The 25,293-nt window shown below is 54.7% G+C and overlaps 1 protein-coding gene across 1 annotated transcript in view; it reads right to left on the bottom strand.

Annotated features, from left to right (window-relative positions):
• The window catches only part of TFDP1 (transcription factor Dp-1), a 66,736-nt gene that overhangs the window by 16,812 nt on the left and 24,631 nt on the right, over positions 1 to 25,293 (bottom strand). Inside the window, exons 2-3 of the mRNA XM_064361823.1 lie at positions 11,430 to 11,496; positions 1,454 to 1,560 (exon numbers count right to left, since the gene is read on the bottom strand). Of these exons, the coding sequence (XP_064217893.1) occupies positions 1,454 to 1,560; positions 11,430 to 11,496 (174 nt within the window). The remainder of the gene's footprint in view (positions 1 to 1,453; positions 1,561 to 11,429; positions 11,497 to 25,293) is intronic.

A 25,293-nucleotide genomic window follows, 5' to 3' on the forward strand; every position in this document is an offset into this window, starting at 1 on the left:
GTTTTATCAAAATGGCATTTCCTGAGAAGCTGTGATCGGCTGTATGATGTGGTAGGGCTTTCACAAACCGCCACTTTCAACGGCCACAAAACTTCTGCAGCGCAAGGTTTTCTCAACTTTTACTGTGAGAAAAGGGGCCGCGAGAGCCGCCTGGGATCTGGAACTGCTCACTCAGGACAGCCGCGCGGCACACGGGGGGCTCGGGGAAGCAGAGTCCCGTGCCGGTCCCAAGGCTGTGACCCACAAGCCACTCCCTCTTAAAACTCACATCCTAAGATCTGTTAAAGAATCCAGAGAATTTCAAGTGTATTTAAATAAATGGAAATAGCAGGAATGCATATCAAGTGAAGACTAAAGCGCGAAAATGACCGAAATATCCCTGGTATGTGCTCATCGTTCTCCGAAGAAAACGTGATTAGACCAAAGGGAGATGCCCTCGACAGCATCAAACAGCTCAGTACAGAGCTCCCCGATGGGGCTGGGACGCCTGCAGATGCCTGAGGGACAGGAGCAGACAGGTCCTCATCACACCCGGGGGTGTTAGATCCTTGTAAGAAGACAGGACCACAGCATGGGCAGAGCAGGGTGAAGGGTGGAGTGGACCAGGAGGCCGGGGTGCGAGAGGAGCTATGTCACCACAGCCCAGGGCCCGCGGGAGCAGGGCCTCAGCACCATCGCAGGACCAGGACGGAGCCTCAGGCACCATAAACCAGTCCCCGAGGAAGGACGGGAAGCCCGTCCTCGCCTTGGGGTGGCAGTGTCCCTCGCCAACAGCTCCAGTCACAGCCAAACCTGCCCACCCGGTACCTGGGGCCCCATTTCTGGTGAGGCGAGGCTGGATTCTGGGATGGGCTCCCACCATCGAGGATGCAGAGGGCGGACACAAGACGGGAAACACCATTGTTAGAAGCAGCATCAGCTACCAGCAGCGGCCTGGGGAGGGGGGATGCACCACCTCCCGATGCCCACGTGCTCCTCTCCTGTGTGCGGCGAGGCAGCAGCATCTGCTGTCACTGCCCCAGGGCCAACGCACGGCTACGGCCAGGGCCCTACCCTTCCCTGGCTTCCCAGCCCGGTGTTGCCAGGAGGGCCAGGGCCAACGCTCGGCCCCATCACGTCAGAAGCCCTTGTTAGATGAAGAGCTATGAGCTCTGACACAAAGAGGAAGCTGCCTCTGGCCGGGGCCACGACCCCATCCACCTCCCTCCAGTTACTGGAAGGATGGCGTGGGCCGCGGCACGCAGGAGTGCGGGGGGCGCCATCACCTCTCCCACAACAGCACAAGGGCAGCTGCAGAGGGCCGTGGAAAAGTGAGCACTGGCCGTGGGCTCCCTGATGAAGGGAAGGCCCCACGCTGCCACCGGAGCCAAATCCAATCACACCCAGGAACACCCCCAGCCACGCTCATGCAGTCCCGACCCCACCCGACCGTCCGCTCCTGCGGGGGCCTTACCACTTGCTGGGCAATGTTGACATTGGACTGTCCAAAGGTTTTTGGCAAGAGCTGCTTCCCGAGTGGGTTGACGGTAGAGGGGTGAACGGCCACGAGGGACACCACGCCTGCAACACAAGGACACCAGGTCAAGGGCAAGGCTCCTTTTCCAAACTCAGGTGAAAAGTAACCGTTCCAGCAAGACGGCGCTTCCCATTAGAGATGCTGAGCTTTCCCCACTTTTACTGTCTCCAATCCGTGGCTCAAGAGCAAACACCTCCACGGAGCTTATTTCTGAATGTAAAACCGTAAGTGGGGGGCATGCTGATGCCGCCCAGGGGACCCAGGCTGAACACCCACTGCTCAGGCCTTGGCAACGTCTGTTACAGAACGTGCTGGTGGCACCACGGCCTGGAAAAGTCTGATTCTGACAATTATGGAGCAGGATTCCAAAACTAGAGTTAATTTTTATCCCAATATCTCTCTATATGGCTGCAAAACTAGTTTGGAAATCTGATAATCCACTCTCCTTAGAAAGGAGAGCCACAATTGTTCCTAGGAAGGAGTGTGCCTTCCACGGAGGCTGCGTCTCTAAACACACAAGTGCCCTTACAACACAGGCGAAGGACGTGGGGAACGCCTCTGCAGAGACGTGAACCCTCTCTCCTCCAACAGCGGTAGGCAAAAGGTCCTAGGGACGCAGCAGTGGGTAAGAGTCATGCAGCATTCACACAATAAATAGTAAAATGAAGTGTAACGATAAAATTCCAAAAAATGGCATCACCGAGCAGAGAGAACAGAGGCACCCGTAAACCAGGTGGTAGTGTGCACCCTGGGAAATGAGGCTGGAGGCCTGGGTGGTCAGCGCAGCCCAGGAGCGGCGTCAGGGCGCCACAGGGAGGTAGCAAGGGGCTCACAGCACCCCACCCCACGGCTGGGGGAGGTGAGCGGACAGCCCCCCCATTTGAAAATGCACAGTACCCTCAGGTGAAGAACAAGACAGACTCTCCAGTCACGACAGTATCAGGTGAGAACTCCCTGATCTCACCAGACCTCGGGCCTCTAAAAATGCCCAGTCTCCCAAGACAGCCGCCCGTCCGAAGAGCCGCAGGGCCCTGGACCTCCTGGCACGCATCTCCCTTCATTCCCACCAGTCAGCAACAAAATGACTTACAAAAAATTGGTGAGACTCTGGAATACGTTGCCTTTGCGACCTTAAGTTTCATTCTGGGGCCCTTTACAACTCATGCATTTTAAAAACATCTACTGCTTTTTGTGCGTTTCTTTAGGATATATTAAATAATGAATTTTGCTGCTACATAAGAACACTTGGTAATTTCTCTTAACATCCCAAGTTGACCAAGACAGATCATTAGGAAGTTATTAAAAAGACATTTGCCTTTTGATTCAAGTGGATTAAATGTCCGTTTTTATCAAGCAGTATCAACACATATTTAAAATTCTTTTCTGCAACTAAATTTTGGAATAATTTTCTTTCAAAAACAAAGATGTATATCCTAAGAAAAGCAAACATTTACTTTTTAATTGTTTTATATATGTGAAAGACATTTCTATTTTAGAATATTCAATTGAAAAATAAAGACTGTATATATTCAAAATGTACAAGTGATGATTTGATACACATATACACTGTGTAATGCTTACCATTTTAAAAGCAAAAATAATGTTCTACTGTGCAGGGAATGATTTAAAATACACAATTAAACATCACTTTTCAGATCCACATACAGATGAGTAAACAGTAAGTTTTCAAGAATATTAAGTTGATTCCTTAAAAAGATAACACCTTTTAAAATCTGCAAACGATTCTCTAATTTCAATAAATGAGAAGAACGAAACAGACCTCTCTGTTCACAGAAGCCAGTGGCACACATCACTCTCCCCATCAGCAGCCCGGGCGGCTCTTTCCGTCCTCACGGCCCGGCCCGGCAACAGCGCCTGCCCACCAGCAGCACAGGTACCATACGCTCTGGGGTCTCGGTCTGGGGCTCCCCTTTCCTACCCTAGTGGGGAGTGTGGGTAGGACTCGGGGATTCAGGTGGTGGGGGGGCTGTGAGACAGAGGTGCAGCTGAAACCCTCAGGGCATCAGGCCTGCCCTCCATCTGTTCTGTCCACAGGCCAGCCAGCAGGCCTGCCTACACCATCTGTCCTTCCAACCAGGTCTCTCCCTCTGGGCCCGAGGCCAGCACCATGAGGCTGGGGTGGGTGGCTAAGGGTTTTCACAGCTAGGAAGGGGGAGAAACACACAGAGGGAAGAGGGTCCCTCCTTCAATACCCAGGACAAGATGAGCAAATTCACACAGACATCCAGGGCCCCTGAGCGTCCCCATTCATTTCTGCTGTCCACCTAGAGTCTGAGCCCCCACACCAGCTGCAGATAAAGGGTTTTGGAGCCCAAGGCCTTGCCAAGAACAGAGGGCCCCTCCCAGCCTAGACATGAACCAACAGAGGACCTCTGAGTGGCACACCAAATCAACCCAGCAGCACCCCTGGGTCACGGAAAGAGTCTCTACAGGACCGAGGGGCAGGGTATGTGCATCAGTAACAAGGAGAAGAAAGAAATCCCAAGGCTGACAAACCACCAGAACAGCATTTCAGAAGGGCCTTGAGACAGAAGCTGAGCTCACACCACCCACCCAGTCACAGCAAGCAGCAAGGCCCTCCCTGAATACATCTCGGACTCATACCCAGAAGTACAGGCTAGAAAAGGCAGTGACTTCTGGGGACCAGAGCTGGGTGGGTGGGCTTTTTTTTTTTTTTTTTTTTTTTGAGATGGAGACTTGCTCTGTCCATCCAGGCTGACTGCAGTAGTGGCGTGATCTTGGTTCACTGCAACCTACACCTCCCGGGTTCAAGCCATGCTCCTGTCTCAGCCTCCCGAAAGCTGAGATTACAGGCGCCCACCACCACTCCCAGCTAATTTTTGTATTTTTAGTAGAGACGGGGTTTCACCATGTTGGCCGGGCTGGTCTCCAACTCCTGACCTCAGGTGATCTGCCCACCTCAGCCACCCTAAGTGCTGGGATCACAGGCGTGAGCTACCAAGCCCGGCCAGGCTTCTCGTTTCTATTCACTGAGAAACTTCAAATACAAACAATAACATGACAATTTGACTCCAGTACACCTAAAATTCACTGTTATCAACATACCTGCTTCAAGTTTCCTAGAGACATAAGCAGTAGAGATAAAATTACAGTCCCCAAGATCCTCGGCCGCCCCTCGACTCTGCCCTGCATACAACTCCCAGGGCCCGCGGGGACGCACTGACTTCGTTTTTCATACTTTTGCAGGGTATGCTGAGCCTAAGCGTATAAGGACTGTTTGGTGTGCCTCTGAAATGTAGAAAAATATCATATGGCTCGCAGCCTGCAATTCTGCCAACACTGTTTCTTCAGACTTACCCATACACAGAGACATCTGGCTGATTTCCTTAAATGTTATTACGCTACTCCACTATAATAAAGTGGTCCTATGAACACAGATGTCATAGGAAAATGCTGTTTGTTACCACTGAACCGCAGGCTGTGTTTTTCTCAGCACACCTCCTCCAGGGAAGCCTGGGTCCCAGCGGCCGCTGTCCCAGAGTCTGCCCAGCTCCCCAGGTGGACGTTCCAGTCCAAACGCACATCCCTGCTGCTTTTTTGTCCATCTCAGGGTAGAGCGTCATTTCACTTAGTTGTTTTGTTTTTTTGAGATAGGGTCTCACTCTGTCACCAAGGCTGGAGTATAGTGGTGCAATTTCAGCTGACTGCAACCTCCATCTCCAGGGTTCAAGGGATCCTCCCATCTCAGCCTCCCAAGTAGCTAATATTACAGGCTTGCATCACCACAACTGGCTAATTTTTGTACTTTCATAGAGACGGTTTCGCCACATCGCCCAGACTGGTCTTGAGGTACTGAGCTCAAGCAATCCACCCAGCTTGGCCTCTCAAAGTGCCAGGATTACAGGTGTGAGCCACCACACCCAACCAATCATTTAGTTTTAATATGGCAACATAAGCAGACTGCCCACACATTCTCTTGATAAGACCGCCAGGTACAATCGACGCATGGGAGGGAGGAGGACTAACATTTCAGGGACAAGCTGGGTCACATTAAGGCAAGGCCTACAAGCCGACTCAATAGAAATGATATTGTTTCAACTGTAAAATGCACAACGTAGCCTTTTTAGAAGGAACTATTTAAAAACATTTCATATACAGCATTTTAAATGGAGAATTCCTTTCTTGGAGAGAAAATTAGTTAAGAATGCGTATGGTCTGAGTTGCTATAATCCATTAACAGAAAAAGGAGTCTAAATATAGTATTCACGTTTTTATCATTACTAACCCTATTCTATTAATATCTATAGGGTTTAAGATAAATTATGAAACCATGAAGTTTTGTATTTTCTGAAAAACAATCATTATCATCTTCACAATGTCAAAGCCAGATGTCTAAGAGTTATTATTTTGCCCACCTTGCTGGAGATATTTTGTTTGCTTATCTGGCCAAGCACAGCCCCTCTGCAGGTGAGTGCCTCCGTGGCCAGCTCACAAGCAGCATTTGTGCACACTTGACCGGCCACAACAGAGCATTCTTCTCTGTTGTCAGCACTCAGGAGGAAGCTCCTGCCTAAGGGACCACAGCCAGCACCTGCTCCATGGAGACACTGCTCTCCCCAGACTGCACTCAGACTCAGAAGACCCAGGCTCCTGGGACACAGGTTGAGGCAACCCCCACACAAAAGCTGTTCTCTGGCAGTTATCAGAGGCCTCAGCTGCGCAAACCACGCACCTACTGTGCCCAATGTGGCTGTGCCCCTCCGCAGGACCCGCTCCTCAGAACACGTGGGTGCTACTCCAAGTTCACAGCACGGCCCAGGTCCCTCCCAAAAACCTCTCTGGACAAACACACAGGGCTTCAGGAAGCTGCCCTGCGGCTCCACGGAGCAGCACTGCATCCAGGAGCCACCAGCTCACACCTGGGAACAAGGCTTACACCATGGAATCAGCACTACTGGGCTAAAAACAGATGCTGGGTTTTTATTTTGTTTTGTTTTTTTTGAGACGCTGTCTTGCTCTGTCACCAGGCTGGAGTGCAGTGGCGCAATCTCGGCTCTCTGCAACCTCCGCCTCCTGGGCTCTAGCGATTCTTCCGCCTCAGCCTCCCGAGTAGCTGGGACCACAGGCGCGTGCCACCATGCCCAGCTAGTTTTTTTGTATTTTTAGTAGAGACGGGGTTTCACAGTGTTGGCGAGGATGGTCTCGATCTCTAGACCTCGTGATCCACCCGCCTCGGCCTCCCAAAGTGCTGGGATTACAGGTGTGAGCCACCGCGCCCGGCCCGATGCTGGAATTTTTAATGCCCTTCAGGTTAAAAATTGAGAAATAGGAAGAAATAGTGATGGCCTCTCCGACAGTTTTTTAGGAGGCTGGCAGTTTGAAAAGGCCAACCAAAAGTGACACCCTGCCTTCCTATAACCCCCTTCCTAAGAGTCGTACAAAGACCAGAATGAATTCACCCACAGTCCACGTGTGTGCGTGGGGCGAGGGGCACAGTTCACAAGCAACAGTCACCACGCATCAGGAATGACGTAAGCAACACTAAGCTCCCGACCACACATCATTGCTAAATTTCCTCCTCCCCTTAGAGTCCCAAAGATGACAGACATGAGACTGAAGCAGAAGGAGAGTAGAGCCCAACAAAGGGGGTGCTCCGTAGACGGCAGTCACTCTGGGCTGAGACAAAACACACACGTGCCGGGCACTCCCGGATGAGCAGCACCTGAGGGACCCAGGCCCGGCGCCCGCAGACAGGGTGAGCCTGCACCGCACGCAGCCACGCTACAAGAAAAAGGCAGCAAATAACAAAAGGCAGCAAAACCCATCACAGCTGCTGAAACCACGACAGGATGGGCCCCAGTGACTGAAGACAGGAGCCACCACAGGGCGTGGAGGGTACGCAGACACTCCACGCGGCAGCTGCGAAAACGCGTGCTCAAATTTACACTTACACATTTACTCATTTGTTTATTTTTTTCACTTATTTATATATATATTTTTTGAGACAGAGTCTCACTCTGTCACCCAGGCTGGAGTGCAAAGGTGCAATCTCGGCTCACTACAACCTCCGCCTCCCAGATTCAAGCGATTCTCCCGCCTCAGTCTCCCAAGTAGCTGGGATTATAGGCACGCACCCACTAATCTGTATATTTTTAGTGGAGAGGTGTTTTCGCCATGTTGGCTAGGCTGGTCTCGAACTCCTGACCTCAGGTAATCTGTCTGCCTCGGCTTTCTGAAGTGCTGGGATTACAGGTGTGAGTCACCACGCCTAGCCTACTCATATGAGACAGGGTCTGGCTCTGTCACCCAAGGCTGGAGTGCAGTGGCGCAATCACAGCTCACTGTAGCCTCGACCTCCCAGGCTCAGGTGATCCTCCTGCCTCAGCCTCCCGAGTAGCTGGGACTATCTATAGGTATGCGTCACCATGCTTGGCTACTTTTTTTTTATTTTTTATAGAGATGGGGTCTCACTTTGTTGCCCAAGCTGGTCTTAAACTCCTGACCTCAAGCAATCCTCCCACTGCACTGGGATTTCTGGCATGAGCCCCTGCTACCTGGCCTACATGGGCACCTAGACTTTCAGGAACGGTGTGGACGGATTCTCAGAAAAGGAATTCATCACCAACCGCCCTGCAGGCTCCACCCTGACAGCCCCACTATGGCTACTCTGGGTCCTGCAGCCAGTCCCCACCCAGGTTCCCCATCCTCTCCTGGGCTCACCATCCCCACCCACCCGGGATCCCCATCCCCCACTGGCCGTTTCTCTAGAGAACGCTGACAAACCCGGGTGGACTTGGACATGGGCCCCCAGAGCAGCAGCAGGAAGAGACACGGTGGCCCTGGGAGGCTATGACATGGAGTGGAGCTGGGAGGGCCAGGGGCCCACGAGGAGCCTCAGCCAGGCTCATCCCCTCTACCCTTCCCCAATCCACTCCCATCTGGAAAGTTCCTGTCCTTCCTCAAGATCTGACTCAAGGGAGACCTCTATAGCCCTTGAAGTGCTGTCGACCAGGCCCTGGGCTCCGAGGGCTCAAACGGAGGAAGGCAGAGCCTTGCTCACTTGAACCACAGAGGGCAGCTCAGAAGGCACCCACGATGGCTCCATCTAAGGGGGCCAAAGACCCTGCCCGGACCGTCCCACCTCCTTTCAAACTAGAGGCAAGGGGGCCCACTAATGAAGACGGGTGTCTGTCGGGGAGGTGAGGACTGCACACTCACACACACATGCACACAATTCACACACACACATGCACATTCACAGAAGTCGCTCAACTCGTGCACACACACAACTCACTCACATACACACAACTCATTCAACTCATGCACACAACTCAACTTGCACACCCATATGCACACAACTCACACCATGCACACACCTCATAACTCACAACTCACATGGACACAACTTGCACACACGCACACACACAACTCATGCACTCACAATACATCTCATGCACACAACTCGCACACAACACACATGACTCACCTCGCACTGACACATATATTCACACAACAGACAACTCACAAAATGCACGCACAACTGACACAACTCACATGAACTCATGCACACTCACAATACACGCACTCCACATGCACACTAGCACAATCCACATGACTCACATGCACACAAACTCATGCACACACATGCAAACTCACAGGTACACACACACAAACATGCATACACAACACACATGCACACTCAACACATAAGTAATGCACACTCAGACATGCATGGACACTCCTCACATACACGTGCACGCACTCATGCACACACTAACACTCCTCACACGCACAGTCTGACACACACTCCTAATGAGCACTCATGCACACAAACACACACAGGCAAACACCAACAAACTGTTCTTTTTGTTAAATAGAATTCTCTGGAACCAACATCGGAAGTGAACACTGATGCTCACCCGCATGGGCAGAAGAGGAAAAAAGGAAACCTCTCTGCACCTTTTCCTAATTCAAAATTTTAAAACATTAACGTACCACTGATTCAAAAGCAAATTTAACCACGTGTGGTGGAATCAACACCAGGTGAGGGCCGGCGATCCCGGGGGCAGAGCTGACCATCCCAAGGCTCACCTGGGGCGGATCAGAAGGCCAGGACATGCGGGGCGAGCAGAGGGGAAACACACTACCCTGCTGGGGCAGATGGAAACCAGAACATGCTCAGCTCGGCCACGAATGCCAGAAAAGTTTCCCTGCTGATCCCTGCGATCCAACTCTTCAGCTCAATTAAACCTGTTACACACTTGTGAGTAAGAATGGAAAAGGAGACAGCCCACACGTGGTAAGAAAGCCTCCTGCGTGAGCCTAACAAGAGAAATCTGAATTACACACCATAGTGACACACTTCATTTCCAAGCAAATAAAACAGTGAACTTTGCCATCGTTATTTCTGCTTCATCACTTGCAAAGAAAATGTCATGCCTGCAACTTGTGCAAACTTTTAAGTGTTCAATTAGTTGCACTAAAACTGTATTTATCTCAAGCAATCAGTGAATGCTACAAATGATCAAGACAAAAAGCTCAAATAATGCTAAACGGTCTCCATAGATTTGATCCCTCTCCTGAGAAAAGCGGCGGGGAAGGACCCGCTTCAGTGGAAGAGCAGGGTCAGGGCCAGCCCCCACCGCCTCCTTATGGCAGGGCCCAGAACACTTGAGCCTGGGGGCAGCAGGAGGCTGGGGAGGGTGCACACTGGCTCAGGTCACAGGCCAAGTCCTCTCCAGGAAGAGACCAGAGCAGGACCTAGGGACGGGCCCCAAGGAGGCACCTGGAGCTGGCTCCACAGCACGCAGGGGTGGGGGGCAGATGGTACCACATGGGCATGCACACCAGCACCGGACAGAAAGGGATGGCTGGCAGGGCCACACCTCAGAAGAGGGCTGGGGGCCTGGTCACCACGCTCCCAAGCCCCAGAGCCACAGCAAGCAGCAAAAGGTCACTTACAAGGGTCTCACTGTTAAAAGTAAAAAAAGCTAAGTTTGTATATGAGAATAATTAGAAAAATTCAAAGTAAAGCCTTTTAAAAAGAAACTAAAACGGAAAAGCATCCAGGCCTCTGGGCTCCTCCCTGGGCTGACGCAACCACGTGGATGTCGCAGCCAGAGCGCCCAATGGGCCCGCTGTGCTGTGCAGGCAGACGCCTCTTAGGACACAGCGCGCTCTTCCACAAGCTCATCTCCCGGTGACATCTCAACAACCACAGCGAACTGCCCTGCACACACTCCCAGCTCCACGCAGCGCAGCCTCACACGGGGCCAAGCATCGCACGCCAAAGCTTCTAAATGGCGTGCCCTGGCCCAGCACAGTTAATAAGTTTACTCGGGAAGTAACCAGGTGCGCACACACCCCTTCACGAATGTAAACCACAGTGCCACTCCGAGGTGTAAAATGAAAACTCTGACAACCGTGGGACCCTGGAAGAGGCGGGTTCCACCTCTCCAGCTGACTTCCTCCCCTGGATTCCTCAAGAAAAGAAAAACGGCTCTTCCTCAAGAGCTGTTAGAATACACACGCACAGCACGAGACGTGGAAAGTGCCCGCTTCGCGGCGCCACGGCAGGCCCTTCTTTCCGAGGCTGGCCTCTGGAAGAGCCCACACCACTGCTGAGACATCATTATCTCCGGGTGGAGGGAAAACAAATCATCTGTATTTCTTTACGTTATCCTACCTTTGCTAAACTCTTGCAAACAGTATACATACCTTAGAACTCAAAATCAGCAAAGCTACTGGTGTGCGTGCGCGGGTTGTGTTCTAAACGTCAGAAGGCCCCTACGCCCACCCTCGCGGGTTCCCACAGCACAAAGGTGCCCACACGGGAGACACCATCGTCAGCAAGAGGCTTCGATGTCAATAGCTTCATAAACATGTGACGCTTCAATGCATTCAGCAACACAAGTATACGTCCAGATCTTACCTTTTCCGGGACTAAGGTTCTGGTCTATGAAGACCTTGAGTTCTCCGTTGGCTTCAATTAGACCAGCCTGCAGAAAACAATAAAACGATAATAAATACAACATCTAAAAGGGCTATGAAGCTAGGGGTGTTTAAATCCACCCTCAAGGGTTCTGTCATATAACATCATAAAAAGGCAGAAGGGCCACAGTTAAGCAAGCAACTCCAGCAACGACCGGGAGAACACCAGGTCCAGAGAAGGAACGCTGCTATCACCACGACACCTGCAGGGCCAAAATGGCACCGTCCACCAGAAATTGGCCATGACTTACAGAACCTACAGTCTGGAAATATCAAAATTTTTATGAGTAAAATGCTGACAATAAATGTTAAGTGAAATGTAGCACAGGTAAGAGTACAGCCACACGGCGGGAGCACACGCCTGACGGCACAGCCGCACGGCGGGAGCACACACCTGACGGCACAGCCGCACGGCGGGAGCACACACCTGACGGCACAGCCGCACGGCGGGAGCACATGTAACAGTTCAGCCACACGCCGGGAGCACACACGTGACGGCACAGCCGCACGGCGGGAGCACACACCTGACGGCACAGCCGCATGACGGGAGCACACGCCTGACGGCACAGCCGCACGGCGGGAGCACATGTAACAGTTCAGCCACACGGCGGGAGCACACGCCTGACGGCACAGCCGCACGGCGGGAGCACATGTAACAGTTCAGCCACACGGTGGGAGCACACGCGTGACGGCACAGCCGCACGGCGGGAGCACACGCCTGACGGCACAGCCGCACGGCGGGAGCACATGTAACAGTTCAGCCACACGCCGGGAGCACACACGTGACGGCACAGCCGCACAGCGGGAGCACACACCTGACGGCACAGCCGCATGACGGGAGCACACGCCTGACGGCACAGCCGCACAGCGGGAGCACATGTAACAGTTCAGCCACACGGCGGGAGCACACACGTGACGGCACAGCCACACGGCGGGAGCACATGTAACAGTTCAGCCACACGGCGGGAGCACACGCCTGACGGCACAGCCGCACGGCGGGAGCACATGTAACAGTTCAGCCACACGGTGGGAGCACACGCGTGACGGCACAGCCGCACGGCGGGAGCACACACCTGACGGCACAGCCGCACGGTGGGAGCACACGCCTGATGGCACAGCCGCACGGCGGGAGCACACACGTGACGGCACAGCCGCACGGCGGGAGCACATGTAACAGTTCAGCCACACGGCGGGAGCACACGCGTGACGGCACAGCCGCACGGCGGGAGCACATGTAACAGTTCAGCCACACGGCGGGAGCACACGCGTGACGGCACAGCCGCACGGCGGGAGCACACGCCTGACGGCACAGCCGCACGGCGGGAGCACACGCCTGACGGCACAGCCGCACGGCGGGAGCACACGCCTGACGGCACAGCCGCACGGCGGGAGCACACGCCTGACGGCACAGCCGCACGGCGGGAGCACATGTAACAGTTCAGCCACACGGCGGGAGCACACGCGTGACGGCACAGCCGCACGGCGGGAGCACACGCCTGATGGCACAGCCGCACGGCGGGAGCACACGCGTGACGGCACAGCCGCACGGCGGGAGCTCATGCCTGATGATACAGCCGCACAGTGGGAGCACATGTCACAGTTCAGCCACACGTCAGGAGCACACACATCACACACGTAAAGGGACAGGCACACACCACGGGAGCGCACGTGTAACACTACAGCCGCACAGCAAGACACGTTAAGGAAGATTCCTATCAGGACTATCAACCTCATCCTGCTTCTCCAGAAAAGCCATGAAATCTTTCATTCTCTTCCTAGTTGCAACAAAACATCAGTCCCCTGAGGCGAGCTCTGCGGAGGAAACGGCATCCCGAGAGGAGGCCTTGGAGGGGCGGCTTCTGGGAGGGGCGTGCCGGCAGCATGCGCATGGCGGCCTGAGCGTGCGCACACAAAGGGGCAGCACGTCTGAGCACCCAGGGTCCAGGAAGGGCACGCACCTCAGGCAGCGGGGGCTAGGAGGTGGCGACGGGGCATGCTGCCTTTGCTGAGAGTCGAGGCACCCGAATGCACCCTTCCATAGACAACACCGTGGGAACAATGAGACGCCACAACCCCATGGTGCCACCCGGGTAACAGTCAGGGCCACACAGGGAAACAGCCCAGGTACAAGTCAGGCAGCCAAGACTCAACGCCCAGCAAGAAGACCACTGGGGCAATTTCCTGGGTGTCTTCGAAACTCCACTTCCCTACAGAAGATGAGGAAAGCCAGGGCTGCCCATAAGCTCCTGACAATGACAAGTTCATAACCACGGAGGCTAAAAGAAGACACTAACAACTGCCATTCAAACCGGGCCCAGCCGCACTTTCTGAGCCTGGCCGTGCAGCAGGCACCGGCCCAGCCCTGGCTGTGGGACTCACCGGGAGGTGGGTGGGCATCCCAGTGACCAGCTGCGCACACAGCCAGGTGAGACAGGATGTGTGGGAGGGGCTGCGGGGAGGCTCCACCACACTGGCCAGAGCAAGGTGCTGGGATCTAGGCTCCACCACGCCCAGGGGCCCCAAAACTCCTGTGATGCAATCTCAAGGGAAAGAGCCGTGGAGCAAGAACTGGGCCACACGTAGAAGGCGTCTCTGAGGCCGCCATGCCTGACGCAGCACCGGCACAGGCCCTGCAGAGGTCTACACTGGCACAAACGCACAACACTGGGAGAAGCGTGACCCTGAAGGCCGGCGTGAGTGGCTCCATGCTGGCACCCGTTAGTGTGTTACAGGTGTAATGGGACACTAGACATCCTGGTCACCATGAGGGCACTACCATCCAGGCCAGGTTGGTAAGGCCAAGACGTTAAGCCTGGGAGAGAAAGGCAGGAGCGTAAGGCCAGCTAGAAAAAGGCGAATGGGTCCGGACAGGAGGCTGAGCCAGGTACGTACGGCCAAGTGGCTACGGCAGGCTAGAACTGCCAGGAGATTAAGGCCAAGTCACTACAGCAAAGTAAGGTCAGGTGACGACGATCAAGGAGGTTAAATCAAACTGGGTAAGACTGAGAAGTTAAACAGAGGTGGGAGAACAGCCAGGTGCATCAGGCCAGAAGGGAAAGGCCAGGAAGTTAAAGCCAGGAGATTAAGGTGATAGGTGAGGCCAGGGCTGGTCAAGCTAGGGCCCAGCTCGAGCATCTGTGTGGGAGTGTAGCACGCCCTGGCCTCGCGTGTGTGGAGCCGGAAGAAGCCCTGCTGGAGGTATGATGGAGCAAGTCCCAGCCGTGGAAGATGACCGCCCTCCCACCTGCACAGCCAGGGCCGCGCCCAGGTCCTCACATGGCGTCTACACTCCCAGCTCTGCCCTGTGGCCACCGTGGTTTGGTCTCTGAAGCCATCCTGCCACTGCCGTACCTGTATCATCCTCCCTCACCAGGATGAGCAAATGAGCATCTGCGAAGAAGCGTGGGGCCGGGGACTGGCACTGGGCACGTGCTGCCTGGGGGCGCAGTGGCTTTCTGTTGGCAGGGGCAGCCCGATGGACAGAGACAGGCAGAGTGGGGGCTGCCCCTCCCCATGGCTTCAGGGCGTGTGAAAGACTCCCAGGAACAGAGGTAAGTCAGGCCTCAACACAGGAGCCCTGCCTAAGGCTACTGCGCCCTCAGACACGGGCCTGGCCCAGCCACTGCAAGGCTTGTGTAAACACTCCACTGCTGCTCACAGAAATGTTCCTCACGTGTACCAACACAGGCCCTGCGAGAACACACACTGCCCCTGCCCAGGGGAGACCTTGGCAGCCATGGGGGCTGCAGCACAGGCGGCCTGGATATTTCTCGCTCTGCCCCCATCGACTCAGTGGTCAGCCCTGGCTGGGACAGGGCTCAGCAATCCCTGAATAGACCCCCACCCCACCCCACCCCACCCCCTCCCAGGAAACACAATTCCAGGAGACCACACCCCCCCCACCAGGAAACACAATTCCAGGAGACCACACCCCCGCCCCGCCCCCTACCCCGCCCCGTCACATAACCACCACCCACCAGCACAGCATCTCCTTCTGGGCAGTGCTTCTTCCTCCACAGCAGCTGCCTGGGGAGTTAATGGGCCAGGCTATGGACCCAAGCAGACCTTCCAAGAAGTCTGAGACAGGGTGAAGGGGCCGGTCTTTCTCCGCCAGCCTCAATGTTACGACATAAAGCTCTGCTGTAACTGCGCGGCACGCGGACCACACAGTGAGAGAACAAGACCGACGTTTGGGCCAGTGTCGCACTGCTGACACAAGCGTGGCATCGTCTGCGGTTCCTGTATCTGCCACAAGCATCATTTCACTCCAGGAAAAACCCTTTCATTCCTCTTTCTTATGCAACTCATGCTTCTGAAAGTAGAAATGGCAGCAGCACTTCAAAATCCTCGGCCTCAGTCTGCTGGTCCCACCGGCCACGTGCCCAGGTGTCACCAGATCCCTGGCAAGTGCCTTCAGCTCACGGCTGGCCCCTTTCCTCAGCTTTCTCCTGGAGAAGCTCTGGACCCAGGAGGCCGGGAGCTGAATGACACCCTGCGTTAGCGCTGACACCACCACCTGCACGGCTCTGCCGGGAGCCGGGAGCCGGGAGCCGTCCTCCCTGCAGGGTGTCTGTCGGCATCCTCAGCCTTCATCCCGGGTGGGACAACCAGAACCATCTCTGGACACTGCAAAGCCACCCTCAGCTAAGAACCACGAACTCAGAGGCATGACTTCCAGGCCGCAGGGCCTCCGATGCAGACCTCTCCAGATACGGAGGATGAGGACACACACACCTGGCTACAGGGTCAACCTTAATTTCTAACTAGGAACATGAGGCTGTAAGACAGGAAATCTGACCGAAAAAGGAAACTACGCCGTGGGTTCCTGCGGCTGCCTGTAAGTGTCTATCTTGGTGGGATGTGCTTACCCTACACTGAGTTTGACAAACACTGCAAATTTTTCATAACACGTGTCAAAATCACAAGGGAAATGCAAACTCTCCTTTCCATAAAGGAAATCATAAAAGAAAAACACCACCCATACTGCCTCTGTTCACAATCATCTGAAGAACAGTCATACAAACGTTCTACAAACCAGCTGTGGAGGAGGGTGAACTGGGAGACGGGAGCGGGCGCCGGCAGCTGCCAGCGGGGCTGCGGCACGCGGCCTCCAGGAAGGCTCTGCAGCATCATCACGTGTGGCCATCCTAATCCTGCGTGGGAGGGTATTCGGGAGGTGACTGGGCCACGAGGGCACAGCCTCCTGGGTGAAACTTATGCCCTGATAAAAGAGACTCCCTCGCCCCTTCCACCAGGTGAAGGCACAAGAAGATGCTATTTACAAGCTAAGCTTGACTCTAAGCAGTCAACAGTCTGCCTTCCTTCCAACGAGCTCCCCTGCACACACTCACCAGCACGCCACCTTCCAACGAGCTCCCCTGCACACACTCACCACCACGCCGCCTTCCAACGAGCTCCCCTGCACACACTCACCACCACACCCGCTTCCGAGCTCCCCTGCACACACTCACCACCACACCCGCTTCCGAGCTCCCCTGCACACTCACCACCACACCCGCTTCCAACGAGCTCCCCTGCAGTCACCACCACACCCGCTTCCAACGAGCTCCCCTGCACAGTCACCACCGCACCCGCTTCCAACGAGCTCCCCTGCACACACTCACCACCACGCCGCCTTCCAATGAGCTCCCCTGCACACACTCACCACCACACTCGCTTCCAACGAGCTCCCCTGCACACACTCACCACCACACCCGCTTCCAACGAGCTCGCCTGCAGTCACCACCACACCCGCTTCCAACGAGCTCCCCTGCACAGTCACTACCGCACCCGCTTCCAACGAGCTCCCCTGCACACACTCACCACCACACTCGCTTCCAACGAGCTCCCCTGCACACACACTCCACCACACCAGCTTCCAACGAGCTCCCCTGCACACACTCACCACCACACCCACTTCCAACGAGCTCCCCTCCACACTCACCACCACACCCACTTCCAAAGAGCTCCCCTGCACACAGTCACCACCACGCCGCCTTCCTACGGGTTTCCCTGCACACACCACCACACCACCTTCCTACAGGTTTCCCTGCACACACCACCACCACACCACCTTCCTACAGGTTTCCGTGCACACATTCACCACCACACCACCTTCCTACAGGTTTCCCTGCACAAACTCACCACCACACCACCTTCCTACGGGTTTCCCTGCACACACTCACCACCACACCGCCTTCCTACGGGTTTCCCTGCACACACTCACCACCACACCGCCTTCCAACGGGTTTCCCTGCACACACTCACCACCACACTGCCTTCCTACGGGTTTCCCTGCACACACGCACCACCACACCACCTTCCTACGGGTTTCCCTGCACACACGCACCACCACACCACCTTCCTACGGGTTTCCCTGCACACACGCACCACCGCGCCGCCTTCCTATGGGTTTCCCTGCACACACTCACCACCGTGCTGCCTTCCCACAGGTTTCCCTGCACACACCACCACACCACCTTCCTACGGGTTTCCCCGCACACACTCACCACCGCGCCACCTTCCTACGGGTTTCCCTGCATGCACTCACCACCACACCGCCTTCCAACAAGCTCCCCTCCACACATACCACCACACCGCCTTCCTACAGGTTTCCCTGCACACACTCACCACCATGCTGCCTTCTTTCTACAGGCTTCCCTGCAGACACTCACCACCGTGTCACCTTCTGACAGGATCCCCAGTATACACTCACCACCACACCACCATTTCCTCCCTGAACTGACTTTTGTGACCCCCAGCAGGATGGAAATAAGGGGTGACTTCTGAAGGTAGGTCACTCCCTGCCCTCTTGGGAAAGTTGGTGCCATGGTGTGAGGATGCTCAAGCAGCCCTGAGGTGGTCCTGGTGCTGAGGGCTCATGCTGACACTGCTGCATGGGTGAGACATCTTGGAGGCGGACTCCCAGACCTTGGCCTTGATGCCCACAGAGCTGGACAACATCTCAACTGCATCTGCCTGAGACTCCAGGACAGAAGCACCCAACTGAGCCACTTCCAAACTCCTGGCCCACAGCCACTGTGTGAGATAAAAGGGCTTACTGTTGTCTTAAGCCACTAAAAGTGTCTGTTTCACAGCAACAGCTAAATAATACAGCAGTTACAGTTTTCTCTAGAACATTTATTTTTAAAAGGGATTATTTTCATCAACCAGGTAGTCAGTGAATTTACTCTGAAGGGATCCTGAACCCTGTGTAAACTTAGTTCCACATGGAAAGCTCAGTGGCACCGTCGCCTGAAGAACAGGATCCCACTCGGCACGCCCCAACAGTCGGCTAACAGTCGGCATCGGCCTTTCAAAGCCGCACTCACTCTCTGACACCCACCCCTTCCTGGAAGGTAACCCCAAGGACAGGGAAGAATCTTATGGAGACCCCCTTGGCTGACAACAGAGAAGAGCTGCAAGAACTAAGCGCAGCATCTTCCCTGAAAAAGACCACTATGCCATGATTTCATTCCCATTTGCCATCAAATACGATGCCCCGCTGAGGCTCTGTGCAGCCATGAGGAAGCTTAGCCGGACACACCCCAATCCAAAACCTACAAGCTTGCGGTTCCTGACTCACTGCTGTCCACCTTTACAAAGACCACAATCTCCCAAGGTGGGCTCCACCTCACTCCCAGGACGGAGCCCATGCAGAGCAGTAAACGTGCAGACCCTCAGCCTCCACTCCTGCCCGAGGCAACAGCACCAGATCCCCGGTATAACGTGTGAATATTTAAAACCCTGTATGTGGGGTGACCGCCTGTCCTGGTTGGCCCGGAACTAAGAGGGGCTCCTAGGACACAGACCTTCCAGGGCTCCCGCCAGGCAGGTCCCAGGCTGGCTGTAAAGGCTGGCTGCTAAGGGGGACCAGTTAACAGGGCCAGGGTCTGTCCACTCAGATCCTGTGACAGACAGCCAGGGTCTGTCCACTCAGTATTCACGTTAATACTGAGTCTGTGACAGACGGCCAGGGCCTGTCCACTCAGTGTTCACGTTAACAAGATGCATGATGGGTGCACGCTGGCCTGCTGGGCCCCCGACGCCCCACAGCAAAGTGGCCTTGGCACCCAAGTCCCCACTCCTCAGGCCAGGGGCCAGCTGTGGCTTGGCTAGCTCCCATCTCAAAGCCAGCACCTTACTGGGAAACCCCATGTGAGTCACAAAGGATCTGCGGCCACAGCCTCCCGTGTCCTGCCCTTATCAGTGTGGGTATGAGTCTGGGTCTCCACTGAGAGTTCAGAACTAAGACAGATCCAGTTATAGGCTCTGGGATTTCTTAATATGAAGTCATTCTTATCGGCTGATATCTAGTAGACACTACAAAACCACAATTACCGGCGTGAGCGTGTAAGGAGCTGCAGGAAAGGCCCTCACGTGGGTCCTCCTTACATTTAGTTCCTACAGTTTCCTCATGGGCTGTGACCCACAGGAGCTCAGTAACAACAACCAAAACACAAACGGTTTCATTTGCTTTTTTTTTTTTTTTTTTTTTTTGAGACAGGCTCTTACTCTGTCACCCAGGCTGGAGTACAGTGGTGCGATCTCGGCTCACTGCAGCCTCTACCTTCCAGGCTCAAGCCACTCTCCCACCTCAGCCTCCAGAGCAGCTGGGACAACAGGCATACACCCTATACTTGGCTAATTTTTTTTATTTTTAGCAGAGACAAGGTCTCGTTATGTTGCCCAGGCTGGTCTCAAACTCCTGGGCTCAAGCAGGCGTGAACCACCACATGGGCCTGGACCAGCTTCATGTTTTTAACATATTGCTGAAATTGCTTTTTTTTTTTTTTTTTTTTTTTTTGAGATGGCATCTCACCCTGTTGCCAGGCTGAAGTGCAGTGGCGCAATCTCAGCTCACTGCAACCTCCACCTCCTGGGTACAAGCCATTCTCCTGCCTCAGCCTCCTGAGTAGCCGGGACTAAAGGCGCACACTACCACGCCCAGCTAATTCTTGTATTTTTAGTAGAGACGGGGTTTCACCATACTGGCCAGGATGGTCTCGATCTCTTGACCTCATGATCTACACACCTCAACCTCCCAAAGTGCTGGGATTGCAGGCGTGAGCCACCGTGCCCGGCTGAAATTGCTATTAATTTTAAGATTTGTGCACTGGACTTATTTTCCCATAAAATCTTTATACTCAAGATGCAGCCCTACCTCCCAGTAAGGACAACTTAAGGTGCTAAACACATTAACATATCAGCTAACAGCAAAGGTGCTCCTTGGCTAAAGCTAACCTTGATTTCTATTAGAAAAATTATATTCGCCGGGCGCGGTGGCTCAAGCCTGTAATCCCAGCACTTTGGGAGGCCAAGGCAGGTGGATCACGAGGTCAAGAGATCGAGACCATCCTGGTCAACATGGTGAAACCCTGTCTCTACTATAAATACAAAAAATTAGCTGGGCATGGTAGCGTGTGCCTATAATCCCAGCTACTCAGGAGGCTGAGGCAGGAGAATTGTCTGAACCCAGGAGGCGGAGGTTGCGGTGAGCCGAGATCGCGCCATTGCACTCCAGCCTGGGTAACAAGAGCGAAACTCCGTCTCAAAAAAAAAAAAAGAAAAACTATATTCAACAACATTTGTGTTTGTAGTTAACGGAGATTACAGTTGATTAGTCTCTTCTTACATTAGATAAAATTGTACTGAGTAGCACCAATAGCAGCAAAACACACCATGCTGCTAGAAAAAGCTGAACCAACTGAAAATGAGAACTATAAAAGATGACATCGTTTAATAAACCTCACCAGTGCCCATTTTGTGACAGGGTCTATGAACGTGACTTTTCCGTGCCAGGCTTAAAAGGGGACCTATCACTGATGTCATCTTTAAAACACACAGGTGACCACGGTTGTCACAACCTGGCGCTGCACTCGCCTGGCCCGGGGGAGGCACTGCCCGGGCTCTCATCACGTCCCTCCCCATCGGCCAGCACCCCACCAGGGTGTGTCCAGGGGGCTACTCCCTTGGGACACACAAGCCCTGGAGACACAGGAGGATGCAGGGGCGTGAAGAGAACAGTCCCTTACACTCAAAAGCCTGTGAGGGGGTCAGCATAGGGCGCATAGCAGTGAGGCGGGGCACATACCCGGCCCAGACCCCGCGCCATCTCACCCCTCCATGCCCCGCTCTTCTCTGCACTTTCTAATACTGAACAATTTAACATTTTCCACTGCTGATGGCTCTCCACTCGAGTGTAAATCAGGCTTGTCCGACCCGTGGCCCACAGGCTGCATGTGGCCCAGGACAGCTTTGAATATAGCCCAACACAAATTTGTAAGCTTTTTTTTTTTCAGCTCACCTATCGTTAGTGTTATTCTATTTTGTGTGGCCCAAGACAATTCTTCTTCTTCCATTGTGGCCCAGGAAAACCAAAAGATTCGACACCCCTGGCATAAACTCTGTGAAGCAGGAATTCTGCCTGGTAAGAAAAAAGCCCAACGGGGTCCTGCAGTCCCAACATAAAGGTTTACAAGCAGGCCCAGGGGAGGGCTGGAGAGGGCGCCAGGGCCACACACTTCTAAGGGGGTACCCAGCAGATGATTCGGGCTCGAGGGTCATCCAGTCTCTGTCACAGCCACTCAACTCTGCAGCAACAGCAGGAAAGCAGCCAGACAGGATCTGTGAGCAAAGCATCATGGCTGCGCTCCAACAAAACTTTACTCACAAAAACAGGCCGCGTTTGCCACCGAAACACCGGGACTCAGGTCAGAAGTCAGAAAACACCAAGATGGCACCCAACAGAGGGACGGAGAAGACAGCTTTTAAAAAGTGTAACAGCAGCATGAAAACCTAAACACAACGCCACACAGAACAGGAAAGCCACAACCAGTGTCACTTGCAGAGATTTGCCAGGCACACTGGAAGAGTCCACAGCGGTGCCAACCAGAGACAAGACCACAGACGCAGACACCAGGAGTCAGCGGGTGCCAGTGACCTCGCTGCCCCAGGGAGGCCTGGGCAACCACAGCCAGCACCAGGCTGACCAGTTGGGGTGGGACACCCTGGGACTGGCAGGGAGCACCGGAGCACCAACACGGCCTGATGGCACCTGAGAAGAAAAAGGCCAAACGCGCCCTTACTAGCCCTTGTGAAAATCATTAATTACTGCATCAACAGCTTCCCTTGGTATCAGGAAAAAACAGGTAGAAAACATAAAAATTAACTTCCCTTCACAACAATCATAAAAGTGTTGAGAAACAATCTTAATTTCAAAAGTAAGCAGAGCCGAGAAGAAAGTGATCCAGCAGGCCGGGTGTGGTGGCCCACGACTGTAATCCTAGCACTTTGAGAGGCCGAGGCGGGTGGGCTGCCTGAGCTCAGAAGGTCAAGACCAGTCTGGGGAACACGGTGAAACCCCATCCCTACTAAAAAAAATACAAGAAATGAGCCGGGCGTGGCACCGTGTGCCTGCAATTCCAGCTACTCGAGAAGCCGACAGGAGAATTACTTGAACCTGGGAGGCAGAGGTTGCAGTGAGCAAAGATTGCACCATTGCACTCCCGTCTGGGCAACAGAGCAAGACTCCATCTCAAAAAAACAACAAAAAAAAAAAAGAAAGAAAGAAAGTGACCCAGCTGCACTGAGGGACCCGCCTGAGGACTGGAGTAGTCTGCGCCAGACCCCAGGGCAGAAAACAGTGGCAATGCACACTACACTGCATCAGGAATGCAAGAGACCTGGGGAAGAGGCCACTCTATAAACAGCAGCTGGGATCAGCCATCTGCTATCAGAGCCCTCCTAGCCCCCGCATGGGACTCCTGAGGAGAACTCCTCCATCCGCGCTCCTCCCTTGACTCCTGTGGAGAACTCCTCCATCCGCTCCTCCCTTGACTCCTGTGGAGAACTCCTCCCCCTGCTCCTCCCTTGAGTCCTATGGAGAACTCTTCCATCCGCTCCTCCCTTGAGTCCTGCGGAGAACTCCTCCATCCGCTCCTCCCTTGAGTCCTGAGAACTCCTCCCCCTGCTCCTCCCTTGAGTCCTGTGGAGAACTCCTCCCCCTGCTCCTCCCTTGAGTCCTGAGGAGAACTCCTCCATCCGCTCTTCCCTTGAGTCCTGCGGAGAACTCCATCCGCTCCTCCCTTGAGTCCTGCGGAGAACTCCTCCCCTTGCTCCTCCCTTGAGTCCTGTGGAGAACTCCTCCATCCGCTCCTCCCTTGAGTCCTGCAGAGAACTCCTCCATCCGCTCCTCCCTTGAGTCCTGAGAACTCCTCCCCCTGCTCCTCCCTTGAGTCCTGTGAAGAACTCCTCCCCCTGCTCCTCCCTTGAATCCTGCGGAGAACTCCTCCCCCTGCTCCTCCCTTGAGTCCTGTGGAGAACTCCTCCCCCTGCTCCTCCCTTGAGTCCTGCGGAGAACTCCTCCCCCTGCTCCTCCCTTGAGTCCTGCGGAGAACTCCTCCCCCTGCTCCTCCCTTGAGTCCTATGGAGAACTCCTCCCCCTGCTCCTCCCTTGAGTCCTGTGAAGAACTCCTCCGTCTGCTCCTCCCTTGAGTCCTGAGGAGAACTCCTCCATCCGCTCCTCCCTTGAGTCCTAAGGAGAACTCCTCCCCCTGCTCCTCCCTTGAGTCCTGAGGAGAACTCCTCCCCCTGCTCCTCCCTTGAGTCCTGTGGAGAACTCCTTCCCCTGCTCCTCCCTTGAGTCCTGTGGAGAACTCCTCCATCCGCTCCTCTCTTCAGTCCTGCGGAGAACTCCTCCCCCTGCTCCTCCCTTGAGTCCTGTGGAGAACTCCTCCATCCGCTCCTCCCTTGAGTCTTGTGGCGAACTCCTCCATCCGCTCCTCCCTTGAGTCCTGCGGAGAACTCTTCCCCCTGCTCCTCCCTTGAGTCCTGTGGAGAACTCCTCCATCCGCTCCTCCCTTGAGTCCTGAGGAGAACTCCTCCCCCTGCTCCTCCCTTGAGTCCTGGGGAGAACTCCTCCCCCTGCTCCTCCCTTGAGTCCTGCGGAGAACTCCTCCCCCTGCTCCTCCCTTGAGTCCTGCAGAGAACTCCTCCCCCTGCTCCTCCCTTGAGTCCTGCGGAGAACTCCTCCCCCTGCTCCTCCCTTGAGTCCTGAGGAGAACTCCATCCGCTCCTCCCTTGAGTCCTGAGGAGAACTCCTCCCCCTGCTCCTCCCTTGAGTCTTGCGGAGAACTCCTCTGTCTGCTCCTCCCTTGAGTCCTGAGGAGAACTCCTCCATCTGCACCTCCCTTGAGTCCTGTGGAGAACTCCTCCCCCTGCTCCTCCCTTGAGTCCTGCGGAGAACTCCTCCCCCTGCTCCTCCCTTGAGTCCTGCGGAGAACTCCTCCGTCTGCTCCTCCCTTGAGTCCTGAGGAGAACTCCTCCATCCGCTCCTCCCTTGAGTCCTGAGGAGAACTCCTCCCCCTGCTCCTCCCTTGAGTCCTGCGGAGAACTCCTCCCCCTGCTCCTCCCTTGAGTCCTGAGGAGAACTCCTCCCCCTGCTCCTCCCTTGAGTCCTGTGGAGAACTCCTCCCCCTGCTCCTCCCTTGAGTCCTGCGGAGAACTCCTCCCCCTGCTCCTCCCTTGAGTCCTGCGGAGAACTCCTCCCCCTGCTCCTCCCTTGAGTCCTGTGGAGAACTCCTCCATCTGCTCCTCCCTTGAATGCTGAAAGAAACAGTACCCTCTCTCCACCCCTTCCCTTTCGGCTGTTGGGTTGCCCACCACAAACAGCCAGCACCTTCTGCCCACATGGCCACAGGTCCTTCCTCTGGTGCTAGGACCCCAGCCTGGAGCTCCCAGGAGCCCTCCTAGGCCCTGGAGAGCAAACCTGGGAACAAACGCAACCCAGAGCTCAGGGGTGACCT

The sequence above is a fragment of the Aotus nancymaae genome, unplaced genomic scaffold (assembly GCF_030222135.1).
Source record: "Aotus nancymaae isolate 86718 unplaced genomic scaffold, 86718_ANA_hifiasm-v0.15.2.pri h1tg000044l, whole genome shotgun sequence".
NCBI lineage: Eukaryota > Metazoa > Chordata > Mammalia > Primates > Aotidae > Aotus > Aotus nancymaae.